Source organism: Labeo rohita, chromosome 7 (genome assembly GCF_022985175.1).
Source record: "Labeo rohita strain BAU-BD-2019 chromosome 7, IGBB_LRoh.1.0, whole genome shotgun sequence".
NCBI classification, from domain to species: domain Eukaryota; kingdom Metazoa; phylum Chordata; class Actinopteri; order Cypriniformes; family Cyprinidae; genus Labeo; species Labeo rohita.
In genome coordinates, this window is record NC_066875.1 from 17,030,588 (window position 1) to 17,046,164 (window position 15,577).

Sequence of the window (15,577 nt, forward strand, 5' to 3'; positions counted from 1 at the left end):
TCACTGATTTAATAGCAGTGGTGTCTGGGATACACAATTCCTCCCCTTCTCACTTTTTTCTAATTTCTCTGCCTCGAGTCCCTCTTTCAATCCTCCTCCTGTCGTCCTCCACGCCCTTAAACTCGCCCCATCCTTCGTTCCCTCACTGACTCGTTCTCTGTGCCTCTTTGAGAAGAAGGATGTGGGGTGGTTTGTGCGTGTGGCATTTGGGGCTTCTGTTTTTGGGGTTAGGATGGGTGCATGGACAAAGCCAGACCAACTTCACAAGGTAAGTGCGTGAAGGTTTGTGTGTACACGTGTGGGTGTGTGAGTGAGTGAGTGAGTGAGTGAATGCAAGCATTTAGCAGGAGATGTTATCATCTAAGCCTCCCATAAAGCAGCAGGATTGGAGCTGGAAATAAAACACAAATACAGTTCGAGGAAACATTGATTACTACGTTTCTCTGCAACCCTCAATTAGACAGGAAACACTTAATGTCCTGAACAGTGTTGGTCAGATTTAATTATTGTATTTTTCAAGTCAAGATAAGTTCGATTCAGGACCATCTTTTAAGTTTTTTAGGTCACACCTTATTTTAAGGTCAGATTTATATATATATATATATATATATATATATATAGTTTAGTGATTAAAATGTGCAATTACTTGGTAAACTATGAAAATGTAACCACTTTTAGATAGAACTGGTGAAATGAACTCCTTGAATATTATATAAATCAAAGAGCAGTTTATTTTTTTGTTGTTGTACAGTTCCTTACACGGCTATCATATGTTATGATCTTATATAACACAAAAAGTAATCTTTACATCTTGATTCTGGGCTATTTCAAGCAGAGGTGTGTTTTACAGTATCAACAAAAATGTCCTAGTTCTTTTGTTGTGGAGTTTTTATTACTCTGTTGTTCAGCTCAAACTGTACAGTATTTATGAGGTGCCACAAAACCCACCACATTGGTTTCTTAGTCTTAATTGTTAAATTCATGCATTATTCTGCAGCCAGACAATTAAGGCAGCACCTATTTAATTAAGCGATAGCTTTGATCAGTGCTGAATAAAACAAGCTCATGTGTGACATGCTGCTTTTTTTGTCAGTAGGCTTTTGAAGGTTTTTAAATATGCATGGTTTTGTTTTTTTGATATTATCTGAATTTCATTATTCGCTTTGTTCCTGATTCTGATTCCTTTTTTATGTGTGTGACAAAAATGTTGTGAGGGAGAAAGACAGTGTCAGCTTATGTATGTGACCGGATAGATTTGCTGACAAGACTTACTCAACACCAGGAAAACCATTATAAAAAAACATCTAAATGAGCTCAGTGGTTCTCTCTGTGAGCGAGGCTGTTCAGTTGGCTGTGGTTTGTTTATTTCCTACTAATAACACAGAACTAGCAGTATTAAATTTTCAAAGTACTACAAATGTGGGAACAGGATCCAAAAATAACCCACTGAAGAAAGTAAATAAAGCATCCACACACCATATAGAGAATTTTAATAAGCAGTGACTGGTACTATTTAAAATGGTTTATGTGTTTGTTTACACATTCTTGTGTTGAAAAACTAAATGAAATGTATATGTGAGTTTATTGGAATAATATTTACACTACTATTTGACAGCTTTAGTTCTTTAATCATGCTTTAAGAAATGTGTACTTTTAGCAAGGATTACTAATCGAAAGTTACAGTAAAGACATCTATATTGTTACAAATCTTTTTAACTTTTCAAATATTAGATTTTTAGTCCTTAATAGCAGACAAAGAAAGCCCAATCAAACAAATGAGACAAAAAATATTTTGTTTGTCATTCATTTATCCAGGAAAATGATCGAATGTTACATATCTGTGAGTGGCAAAAGTATGTGAATTTCTAGGGTTACCTGTTAATTTGAAGGTGAAATCAGAGTTCATCTGTGGTGTTTTCAAACAGTGGGATGACTATCAGGCAGGGTTGCAAATGAAGGAGGGCTTGTTGAAAAATGCCATGAAAATTAATTAAAATGCCACATAAATTCAAGAAAAAGGGGCAAAAAATGCCCCTGCACAATTAAACAATGTATTACGATTAATGAAATGTAAAAATGAATGAACGTTCCCCCGATAATTGATTGACATGAGCGTCTTACCTCAGACCAGCTGTCACAGTCCGACCTCCATTGTTTCGATGCCGGAGCAGGGATGTAAGTTAGACAAGAATATCTCCGATTGAGAGATTTAGGTGCTGTGTTGCTGGATGTAATAATGAACATAGTGGTCGTCATTTACTCGACATCTGAGCCGCTGAAGATGCAGTGGATTAAGTTTGTTTGTGAAGGGAATGCGCCTCCCGATCTACATAAATGCGCCTATGTTTGCGCGAATCATTCGTGATGCAGCTTCACTTACAGCAGAAGTGAGCATGAGGGTTTTTTTTATAAATCTTTGTGATCACCTTTCCTAATAACGTGCCAGTTAGCAAGTTTAGCGGCTAAACGTGGCTAAATGCGGCTAAATGCAGCTAAAGTAAACAGGTGCGTCACTCCACAGAGAGAAGAGAGGGGCGGGGCAAGCAGAGCTCATTTGCATTTAAAGGAACAATCCCCTCAGAATGGGATGATTTTTGAGTACTGTAAAACAAGCCTCTGCTTGAAATAGCCCAGAATCAAGATGTAAAGGTTACTTCTTGTGTTATATAAGATCATAACATATGATAGCCGTGTAAGGAACTGTGTAAACGTGCAACAAAAAAAAAAAAAAAAAAAATGCTCTTTGGTTTATATAACATTCAAGGAGTTAATTTCACCAGTTCTCTCTAAAAGTAATGTTACATTTTGATGGAATGGTTACTAAGTAATTGCACGTTTTAATCATTAAACTATATAAAATAAATAAAAATAAATAAATATAAGGGTGTTGTTTTACACAACCACTGAGAATTTTTAACCAAAGTATATTATAGACTTTTCATTAAGACCCTAAAGAATCATATCAACTTATGGAAAATGGGCATCCGATGACCCCTTTAATATTCATTATTACAATATAAAGAGCAATAATCTACAGTTATTATTTTTGCCATAATAGTTACAATTTTAAACAGTCTATTGTTATTGACAAAAGTTTAAAATACTGACTCAAGTAATTGGGTAAATGTAAGTATTTGACATTAAAGACAACATAGTATGGTGATTATAATAATAAGATGCCCTCACAAATGTAAAAAATGCCCCTGGAAATCAGTTCCAGGAGGCAAATATTGCCCCTTATTATGTGCCCGTGTCTGCCCTATTTTATTTAGAGAAGGAGGATCTATCAAAGTCTGATCATGTTTTTGGAAGTGTATCATGGCATGAACAAAGGAGGTCTCTGAGGACATCAGAAAAAGAGTTGCTGTTGCTCATCAGGCTAGAAAAGGTTACAAAACCATCTCTAAAGAGTCTGGACTTCACAAAGCCACAGACAAATGTGTACAAATCCAAGACTATTGTTACCTCCCCAGAAGTGGTAAACCAACAAAGATCACTCCAAAAGCAAGGCGCATAACAGTCCGTAAGGTTGCAAAGGACTCCAGGGTAAACTCTTCAGTAACTAAAACCCTTTCTTACATTGGCTAATGTTAATGTTCACGAGTCCATCATCAGAAAAACACTGGACAACCATGGTGTGCATAGCAGAGATGCAAAAAGAAAACCACTGCTCTCCAAACAGAACAGGATTACTGGAGAAATGTTTTGTGGACAGATGAGACCAAAATATACGATTTTGGTTTAAATGAGAAGCGTTATATTTGAAGAGAGAAGAACAGTGCATTCCAGCATAAGAACCTTATCCCATCTGTGAAACATGGTGGTTGCAGTATCATGGTTTGGGCCTGTTTGGTTGCATCTGGGCCAGGACAGATTGATGGAACAACAAATTCTGAATTATACCAGCTAATTCTAAAGGAAAAAAAACAGGACATCTGTCAGAGAACTGAATCTCAATAGAAAATGGGTCATGCAGCAAGACAACGACACAAACACAACCACGGTTAAAGAAGACCAAAGTTAATGTTTTGGAATAGATTAGTCAAAGTCCGATCCTTAATTCAACTGAAATGTCGTGGAAGGACCTGAAGCAAGCAGTTCATATATAGGAGGACACCCACCACCAACATCACAGAGTTCTGTACTGACGAGGAATGGGCTAAAATTTCACCAAGTGGTTGTGCAGGACTGATCAGCAGTTACATAAACGTTACCTGCAGTTATTGCTGTAAAACAGGGTCAGACCAGATACTAAAAGCAAAGATTCACATACTTTTGCCACTCACAGATATGTAACACTGGATCTTTTTTCTCAATAAATAAATGACAAAGTATATTTTGGTCTCCTTTGTTTGATCATGTTCTTTTTTTCTAGTAGCACTGTATATAATATTCCTCCATGCTTTCCAGGCCCATATTCCTGTGTGGTGGTCATTTGACGACAGACTCAGGGTTTGTGGCTAGTGAGGGTTTTCCCTCTCATTATAAACCAAACTCCAAATGCACCTGGTACATCACAGTAAGTTCATCACCTTCAGATTCTTTTGCTTTCCACTGTTTCAAACCTTACATTATCATCACGTCTCCTCTTCCATCAGGTTCCAGAAGGTAATGTTGTGATGCTCCAGTTCAGGATCTTTGATCTAGAGGCAGATCCCACCTGCCGTTATGACTACGTGGATGTCTATAATGGACACTCGTACACAGTCCAGAAACTGGGCAGGTTCTGTGGGACGTTCCGACCCGGAGCCCTCATCTCCACCTCTAACACCATGATGCTGGAGATGGGGTCTGACAGCAGCACAGGAGGAAGAGGATTTCTGGCTTACTTCAGTGGGGGGGAAACCACATGTTGATGGTAGGATGACATTTTAGAAATTTTGCATTTGATAACACAGTCTAGATCTACCTCCTAAATACTTAAAAAAAAAAAGTAGTGTCAGCGCCAATAGCCTCTTGGTTAGCGTGCCGACATATAGTGCTGTTGCACTGTGGGCATCCCGAGTTCGAATCCCGGCTTGTGGACCTTTCCCGATCCCACCCCCTTCTCTCTCTCCCACTTCACAAAAAAAGTAGTGTGTGTGTGTGTTGTCATAAATATCCGTCTTTCTAATTCTATTTCCACCCTACTCCCTACAGAGAATCAGTTCTGTGGTGGCAGACTGACGAAGCCTCAGGGTTCAGTGAAGACACCGAACTGGCCAGAATCTGATTACCCAGCAGGCATCAGCTGCTCTTGGCACATATCTGTGGAGCCCAACATGGTCAGCCTGCAAAGATCAATTCACAGCTCCTTTTCTCTTTTGCATTTGTCTACTCTCAATCTGTTAAGTCATTAGCAATCGTTAAGTCATCCGAGAGCTAATTATATTTAGGTTTGCTAGAGACGTGCTGCTATAGGGGATTTTGTGCATGTGGATGAATTTGAGCTCTAGTGTGTGTTTATGATGACAGCATAAACAGTATATATGAAAGACCTCATTCAGAAAAAGTGGGTAAGGTGGGACATGGAAAGAGAGAGAGTGAGAGACCGGCATGAAAAGTGCATGAAAGAACCTTTATACATGTTTCAGAAAATTAGCTTTTTACTTACATAACTGCATATCAAAGTGTGAATGTGTGTGTGTGTGTGTGTGTGTGTGTGTGTGCATCTGTACATACCCAGGTGATTGAGGTTAAGTTTGAGAAGCTGGACTTGGAATTAGACACATACTGCCGTTATGACTACGTGGCCTTGTTCAATGGGGGTGAGACGGACGACTCTCGGCGTATTGGCAAATTCTGCGGAGACATGGTTCCAGAGTGAGTGCAAACACAATGCACCAGATATCTTTCAAATCTATTCATACGCTATGACATTTAACAGGTCCTTCAAACACCATTTCTAAGGACAAGGGATTTTGAATTTAGTTTATCTACACAGGAAAAGGATGTTGATTTCTGCAAGGTCAGTCATCCTAACCTTTCAGCTTAGTGAAAGAATGTGCTTCCCAATTAGGAAATACTTCCTCTGTGCACAGTTATCTGTTTCAAAAATATGACCTTTGTACTTGTACTCTTCATAGACCTTTTTTGGAAGGTCTATGAAGTGCTGATAACGTTGGATGTTAACTTTAAAGATGCACTCTGTAATCTGTTCTTCTTATAAAGTTTTAATCCCAAATAAATCTGTGATAAATAACAATATATTCTTTTTACACTAAGTGTAAATAGCAAAGAAAAAGTGTAAATAGTGCTAGATGCAATTTGTACTTACAGTATATGTAGTAGTAACAGATACTATTTGCATCTCAGTATTCTGTATCATATTATAAACGGGGTGCTAGAGGGTGCTAAGCACCCTCAACGAAATCAATAGCACCCTTAGTTAAATCTATACCTAATGTCGATTCATTGCAGAATTAGCAAACTATCCAGTTTGCGTTATTGTTTGCGCTTTGGAGATTGATTTCTGTTTCAACGTGTTGCGTTGAGCAATGTAGCAATCACAGACATATCTGTTGTTTTCAGAGACGTTTAAGTTTAAATCCACTCACCGCTCAAATCGGATTTTTTGTTGAGGTAAAGTTATCGTGTTCAGCACTAATCACCTCATTGTAACAAAGTAGACGCTGTAAATGAGAGAGATTATGATGTACCTTTGTGAAATCACAAAGTGAGATGAGTGACAACTTTTTAGTGATTATAAACGGAACCTACTATTATATATAGATAATATATAACCCTCACTAATTTAGGTAGCACCCTCTGTGATTTGATTCTGGAGCTGGGCCTAATAAAACTGTATATAATAACATACTCTATATTTTTAAAAAACAGTTGATACTGCCTCAGTGGGACTTTATTTGTTTCTATCCCTAAAGCCCTTGAATAAACACTTACATTTTCTAAATCATGTTTACCCAGCTGAGATGCAGTTATATTAGTAGCCCATATTGCCTCAGGGGGCCTCAGATCTCACATAATGGACATTTTCATTCATATATTAAATTAATCATGGTTGACTGCTAATAGCATATTACCCAAAAACTGCTGCTTTGCCTGATGCTCCATCCAGGCCACTAGGTGTCAGTATAAGTCCAAGACAGTTGTCATATCATTAAACAGGTTTTCCTCAACAGCCAACTATAGTAGTCAACACTTAAAGTGGAATAAAACATTTCATTAAGTTGTCCTAAAACCAAAACAATACCCATTCTTGTCCTATGACAACTTCTTTGATCCACTTCAAATGTTGACCACTGTAGTTGATATTTAGAAATCAACATGTAACTGTGCTTGTTTTAGATTGACCCAATCCCATGTAGACCCCATTCAGAGATACAACAGGCAAATATATAAACACCTTTAAGGCTGTTTATGTAATATAAATAATGTCCAACAGAGGGATGATGCAGGGATGTAGGCCAACGCTTAGTTAGCATTATCCTGTTTACCTTGACAGAAAGCCAACAGGATTTTTCTATTGGCTTTTGGATTATTGCAGAAAATTTGCTTTGTGGTTTATGGTTCTGCCACATTTAGTTCATCAAGATAATCACAAATGAACACAACTTACAAACCAGAAGTTAAAAAGCTGAAGTTAGGGGATAAACAAAGTATGCCATGGTTGTACAACCTCAGTTTCACCACTGCTGAGCTTCTGGCAAATCTTTTAATATTATTTAAAATCTACACACTGGAAAGTTTAAGAATAGTTTGAGTGCAAATATACCAAGTAGATGAGTTTACCTATTTGGCATAATGACATTTAATGTCACCAACAATCTCTGTAGTACCAAGTGGCATATTACTGAAGTATGTTATGTCATAGAATAAAATGTGAAAGTATTCTACTGAATTTATTTCAGGTGTTTAACCAAAAACATGTTCCCTGTTGGAAAAAAACCCAGCATATGCAATGGCAGCTGGTTTGAGCAGTGTTGGGGAGTAACTAGTTACATGTGCTGTAACAGCGTTACGTAATTTAGAGTAATTACAAAACAAATGTAACTTTAATCTGTTACAGTTAATAAAAGAAATGTGTAATTTAATTACAGTTGCAATAACAAATACAAAGGGGGGTTACATCTGAATATTTATTTACTAAATATTTACTATTTTTTGTTATGATTTCAAATCTGTATTTAACCTCAGAACGATCTCAAAGTAAAAAGAGGTGCTAAAGTCTGATTTTGTGGTTGCTGTGCTTTAAAATTAAATTATTATAATGATGAAGGATTTTGAAAGTTGGTTTGATTGCTTCTGTTGTCCTCATTTGTAAGTCACTTTGGATAAAAGCAACTAAATGACTAAATGTAAATTTAGAAAAGTAATCAAAAAGTAATCAGATGTAATCAGTTACACTACTTTAAAGGGGACATAACCCTAACTGATGTCTCACCCAATCTTTCACCCAATTTGTTAATCTTGAGTACCTATAGAGTAGTATTGCATCCTTCATATCTCCAAAAAGTTTTTAGTTTTACACTGTAAAATCCAACAGTTTACCTTACTTAGATATAATTAGATATCTTTACTTAGTAGTTATACTTACTAGGTTGTATTAAGTTACAGCTAATTTCAAGGCAAATTAAACAATTTACTTACTACTTTGAGTTACACTTACTTAAACTATTCAAGTAACCACAAAGAAATGACACTTACATTAATAAACCAGTGAGAGGCAGCGGTGCACTAAAATGCTGCTAATGTGCAACATAACAATAGATGAAGAAAAGGGAGGCTGGGCAATTCTTAGTCTTTTTACTCATTTTCTCCACTTCAAAAGTCATAATTTTCTAGTTGCATTCACTCGTTTCCCAAAATCATCTTGAATGTTGAATTGTCAATATGACTGAAAAATCTGAGAACATCACATAAGCTAATAAACTGATAATAAATTGATGTTAATTTTCCTCAAATATTTTTTTTGTTTGAACTCACCATTATAGTGGTTAGTGATCCCTTTGGTTGGCCACTTGGAACTTCATAAAAATGCTTATACTTCTCTTTTTATTAATGCAATAATGCAACAAGAAATCACAATTTTTTGGTTTTGGTAAAACACTCGTCACCGAAATGACGGGAACAAGCAAACACACCTGTGAAAGTCTGTTGCTGCCCTGGAAAAACTAATTGCATCCGTTGTTCATGCTGGGGTCATGAAGAGCATGATCGGAAAAAAAGAAAAACATTACCGAACTTGTACGAACCTGGAAGGAGTGTATTTGGCACAGAAATACTCTGTCATACGTCCAAATCGTTTTTTGACATTTTGGCCAAATTTAGCATTGCAATCCAACTCTTTAACAGTGTAAATAACTCAGAATGCATGAATTAGCTTTATACCTCTCTTTAATAAAGTAATTGAAATAGTTACTCTACTTATCGCATTTTAAATAGGTCAACTTGTAATCTGTAACCTACTGTATTACATTTCCAAAGTAACCTTCCCAACACTGGATTTAGACTAGTTTAAACTGATCCTTAGTTGGTCATGAGCTGGTTTAAGATGGCCCTGAGCAGGAGCTAGTTGCTCAACCAGCTTAGGGCAAGCACATGACTAGCTTAAACCAGCTCAAACCAACTAGCATATGCTGGTTTTTCAACAGGGTTGACTTAGGGAAGATGGATCTGGGAGTTCAAAAAAAACTTGTTTTCGGGATTTAGAGCTCATTCCTGAAGCACTTATTTGCAATAGTTTTATCATTGAAATAATGTTCTTTGTATCTCTTTTGTAGTCCGGTTGTGACCAATGCAAACGAGCTGCTGGTGCACTTTGTATCAGATCTAAGTGTGACAGCTGCAGGCTTTGTGGCTCATTACCAAAGTGTCCCACGCGGCTCCCGCACAGCCACTGCTACCCTGGACACAGTACATGGACCAAGAGTAGATGCTTCAGCTGCTAAACCCACGACTCCACCAGCAAGAACTAAGCCTAAAATTAAGCCTACACCAAAAGCTCCCTCAAGACCATCTAAACCTGTACCACCCAGACCAACTCCTAAGCCGAGAGCAAAACCTGCACCCAAGCCCAAACCAGTTAGACCTACTCCCCCAACAAGACCTCGTGCAAGAATCACACCAAAACCTGCTGTAAGAGTGCCAGCAAAACCTACAAAGAAGCCTACACCTAAACCCACACCAAAACCAACCAGTACTACAGCAAAGCCAAAAGTAAAGCCTGGTGTCAAACCAACAACAAAACCAAAGACTAGTCCCACCTCAAAACCTGGGAACAAAACAACAACAACAACAGCAGGTACAAAATGCTTATGTGTGTCACAGTGCAATATATAAGTACACACCCCTTGCAGAATCTGCAAAATGTTAATTATTTCATCAAAATAAGATGGATAATACAAAATGCATGCTATTTTTTTTATTTAGTACTAACCTGAATAAGATATGTCACATAAAAGATGTTTACATAAAGTCAGCAAGAGAAAATAATAGTTTAATGTATTAAAACGACCCTGTTTACATACACCTGATTCTTAATACTGTGTTGTTACCTGAATGATCCACAGTTGTGTTTTTTGTTTAATCATAGTTGTTCATGAGTCCCTTGTTTGTCCTGAACAGTTAAACCGCCTGCTGTTCATTAGAAAAATCTTTCAGGTCCCACAAATTCTTTGGTTTTTCAGCATTTTAGTGTATTTGAACCCTTTCCAACAATGACTGTATAATTTTGAGATCTTTTCACACTGAGGACAACTGAGGGACTCATATGCCACTATTACAGAAGGTTCAAACACTCAGTGATGCTTCAAAAGGAAACACAATACATTAAGAGCCAGGGGGTGAAAACTTTTTGAATCAGGGTAAATTTGACTGATTTTGTCTTCTGGGAAACATGTAAGTATCTTCTGTAGCTTCTGAAAGTCAGTACTAAATGAGATATGTAGGCAAAATAAATAAAAAAATCATGAACAAATATCATTAAACAAAAAAAAACAGCTGTGGATCATTCAGGCAAAAACAGTATTAAGAATCAAGCGTATGTAAACTTTTGAACAGGGTCATTTTTATAAATTCAACTATTATTTTCTCTTGTGGACTATATTTAAACATCTTCTATGTAAAATATCTTATTCAGATCAGTACTAAATAAAAAATAACATGCATTTTGTGTGCTCTTTCTTATTTTGGTAATATAATTAACATTTTACAGATTCTGCAAGGTGTATGTAAACTTTTGACTTTAACTGTATTTTTTTCTCTGTGCACTAGACTACATGATTTTATTTGTTTCTTCCAAGCCTCAGTGAGCAACCCGCTGTGTTCCCTATCATGCAAGAGAATAGGCACTCTCATGACCCGCTTCTGCCCCAGTCATTTTGGTGAGTGTGCTTCATTTATATCTCTTTCATCCTGCTATTTCTGTCTACTTCATTCTCCCCTAATCACATGTCACAGACATGGACCCCAGAGGCTTTTCTGTAGACTCATAGGAAGACAGTCATTTTGCAGACAGCTGTTCGCACAGTAATGATGGTGTAATGATGGATCTTAGAACAGTGCTTATAGCAAACAGCTAATGCAATGGTCAAGACTCAAAACTATAACAATATAAAAAATTAATATTTAATAATTATTTACCTTGCGTATTTAATGTTTCATTACTTTAATATTATTATTTACTAATAGGATCTTTTTGTACTACTTTTTATTGGAATCGGCATGCAATTTTCGATTGCACATCAGAAGCATACAATCATCTGTTTTCTCAAATGATCTTCCTTTGTGTCTCCCACAGTATTGACCGGTAAAGTGACATCACTGACCCCTCAATCTCAAGGAAGTGCTGAAGTTGAGGTGTCCATCATTAAGGTCTATAAGGCAGGTAAACTTCAGTTCAAAAAGAGAGGACCCACCAGATCTACCACACTGAGAGCAACGTGCATGAAGTGTCCATCACTGCTTAAAGGTGAAAGAAACACACGCAAAATCAGTTCAACCACAAGCACTCTTTCATGACTCTTCTATTACTATACAACATTTAAAGGGATAGTTCACCCAAAAATGAAAATTCTGTCATTAATTACTCACTCTCATGTTGTTCCAAACCCATAAGACTTTTGTTTATCTTCAGAACACAAATTAAGATATTTTTGATGAAATCCAACAGCTTTGTTACCCTGGATTTGCGCACAAAAAGTATTTTTGAATGACTGATGTCACATGGACTATTTTAATGATGTCCTTACTACCTTTCTGGGCCTTGAACGTGGTAGTTGCGTTGCTGTCTATGCAGGGTCAGACAGGTCCCAGATTTCATCAAAAATATTTTAGTTTGTGTTCTGAAGATGAACAAAGGTCTTACAGGTTTGAAACGACATGAGAGTGAGTAATTAATGACAGAATTTTTATTTTTGGGTGAACTGTCACTTTAAGAATATGTCACTGGTTCATGTTTTTGATCATTTCACTGACCTTTTGTTTTTTCATGGTCTAATAATCATTGTGAATTTACTTCATAGGATCGAACTATGTGCTGATGGGCCAGGTGAATGACGAAGGCCTTGGCATTCTGAACCCATCCAGCTTTGCCCTACAGCATAAGTCAGTGCACGACAAAGCACTGGCCAACCTCGCAAAGAAAACATGTTGACCTCACAACCACCCTGACCAGTCACAATGAAGGAATCGAGCCGAATCCCACCCACTCTGGTCTACTTTAATCATAACCTCGTCAGGCAGGGAAAGGTCAAGTCACATAAACTAAATCCTTAATTATTAATAGCAACAATATGAACAGTTTAAGTGAATATTCTAATACTAAGAGAATTCTAATACTAACAGAATATTCTTAAATCTGTGGTATGTTATGCATCACACCAGAACCTTTATCTGTCATATTCAGGGTATAAAGTACAGGGTGATATGCCATTTTATGTTTATTGTGTTCGTATTATTAGGTTATATTAGGTCTGTTTAATGTATTATGCAAACATTTTGATATGGCACAATGTATTCATTATAAATTATAAAACTCCTTATGAAAGAAGTCTCTTATGTTCACCAAGGCGGCATTTATTTGATCCAAACACACAGTAAGAGTGAAAAAATAACTGTTTTCTGTTTTAATATGTTTATTGCAATTTATTCCTGTGATGGCAAAGCTATACTTCAGTCTTTACCATCATATAATCCTTCAGAAATCATTCTAATATGCTGATTTGGTCCTCAGGAAACTTCTTATTAAAGGCAAAGTACACTTCCAGAATGAAAATTTCCTGATGATTTACTCACCCCCTGTGTCATCCGAGACGTTCATGTCTTTCTTTCCCCAGTCGCATTATATTAAGCTTTTTGAGAAAAAACATTCCAAGACTTTTCTCTATATATTAGACTTCAATGGTGGCCAACACGTTGATGGTCCAAATTGCAAACTGTCATTTTCTTAAAAAAAAAGAAAAAAAAGTATATACTTTTTAACCACAAATGCTCATCTTGCACTAGTTCTGTGATGTGAATGCGTGTCTTCACGCATTGCATAAGCATTAGGAAAAGGTTTTTTTTAGTTCTTTGTCTGGCAAAAAACGGCATCTTATTTTCTCCTCCAACTGCAAAATCATCTGACAACGTTGTTTTACCTTTATTGGTAAGGGCGTTTGACTTTCTTTGCACATTTGCTTTGTAAACGGGTCATTCCACAAATTCAGTGCCTTTTGCGTCCGTAAGAAATAATCAAACATTGATTTAATATAACACCAAATAAATGTGCTATGTATGCTTTCATCAATATTACATCAAAAAAGTCAATTAAATAAATTTTAATTTAAATCATTTAAATAGCATTTATGCTGGTAAGGTTGCTGGTCATTGTTAAGCAATGTTTTTGGCATAAGTATGCATTTTTTTAATATAAAGTATAAATCATTTTATTGGTGTCCCCTGATTTCATATCAGCCCAGTTACCCTCATCAAAAAGCCTTTGTAAAATAATGTACATTCCAGTGACATCATTTCTAGGAGGATACATCATCAGGATCATCAGGATTCCAACACTTAATCACACTATTACCGTCATGTAGGACTTTTCGCCGCATTTTGCGACAGGATACACACAGTAGTGATCAACTGTTTGACGGCAACGCCATCATCTGTTTACACAGATAGCATGACAAACAATTAACTTGAAGCTTTAATTAAAAAGGAAACACCCAAAACTGTATATAACACCATAACGAATACGAATTACAGTATATGTTGATATGTGAAATTCTAGCCGGAATGTCAGATGGCGTCACATGGGGATGTGGGGACATAATGACGTGTCGGTCTATGTACTACAACATGTAAAACGGGAACATGAAAGGAATATTCTAAAATCAAATCACGTAACACCTTAAAGGAGAAGTACACTTCCAGAACAACAATTTACAGATAATGTACTCATCCCCTTGTCATCCACAATGTTCATGTCTTTCTTTCTTCAGTCCTAAAGAAATTATGTTTATTGAGGAAAACATTTCAGCATTTTTCCCCATATAATGGACTGATATGGTGCCCCAATTTTGAACTTCCAAAATGCAGTTTAAATGCAGCTTCAAACGATCCCAAATACGATTGTAAACGATCCCAGCTGAGGAAGAAGGGTCTTATCTAGCGAAATGATCGGTTATTTACATTAAAATAATACAATTTAAATACTTTTTATTCTCAAACGCTCGTCTTGCCTTGATCTCCCTGAACTTTGTGTATTCTGGCTCAAGACAGTTAGGGTAAGTCGAAAAACTCTGACCGTATTTTCCCCCTCAACTTCAAATATCATTTCAAAATCATCCTACATTATTGCAGAAGCTCCGACCCAGTCTTTGCAAAGTGAACATGCAAAAAAGATCAAACACCCTTAACAAAAAAGGTAAAACAGCGATATAGGGTGATTTTGAAGTTGAGGGAGAACATGAGATGGGAGTTTTTCTGTCATGAACAGGAACAAAAACAGTCCAGGCAGAGTAAGACAAGACAAACGTTTGGCATTAAAAAGTATATAAATTGTGCTATTTTTTAAAAAAAAAAAAAAAACTATTGTTATGCTAGATAAGACCCTTCTTCCTCGGCTGGGATTGATCCATTATATGGAGTGACTGAAGAAAGCAAGACATGAACATCGTGGATGACAAGGGAGTGAGTAAATTATTTGTAAATTGTTCTGGAAGTGGACTTCTCCTTTAATCATAATATTGTCTTATTCAGAACAAGATAAATAACTAGACTACTGATGTCCATGTAAACGTAGTCAATTCAGTGCCATATGAGTTCTGATTAAATATAGCATCTAGTAACACTTGTGTCTGTAACAGGGTTGACAAAAATACCAAAACATTAGGTAGAAAAATAATAAATTACATAGCGTGAGAAGGCACAATACAATTGCTTGTCATTTTAAGGTATCTTTATTTCATGGATATTTCAAAAAATGTTAATTAAACATTTTTTCAATTTTTCCAAGTGGAAAAGGCACAGATTTCACGGAATGACCTAAACACTTGGTCAAAACTTTCGCCTACATCACACATGCATGATTCCGTAATGTGTGAGGTCGAGCTAGTGCAAACTGAGCATTTGTGGTTAAAAATTATATTTT

General features: G+C 36.5%; 1 protein-coding gene across 1 annotated transcript; it reads left to right on the forward strand.

Annotated features, from left to right (window-relative positions):
- The first annotated feature begins 110 nt into the window (after positions 1–110).
- pcolceb (procollagen C-endopeptidase enhancer b) lies at positions 111–15,501 on the forward strand. The gene is given in 10 exon segments (XM_051115235.1): positions 111–268; positions 4,411–4,519; positions 4,599–4,835; positions 4,837–4,858; positions 5,140–5,264; positions 5,666–5,802; positions 9,723–10,243; positions 11,244–11,324; positions 11,741–11,911; positions 12,465–15,501. Coding segments are annotated over 10 exon segments (1,623 nt in total). The 5' UTR covers positions 111–179; the 3' UTR covers positions 12,596–15,501.
- The last annotated feature ends 76 nt before the right edge of the window (positions 15,502–15,577 follow it).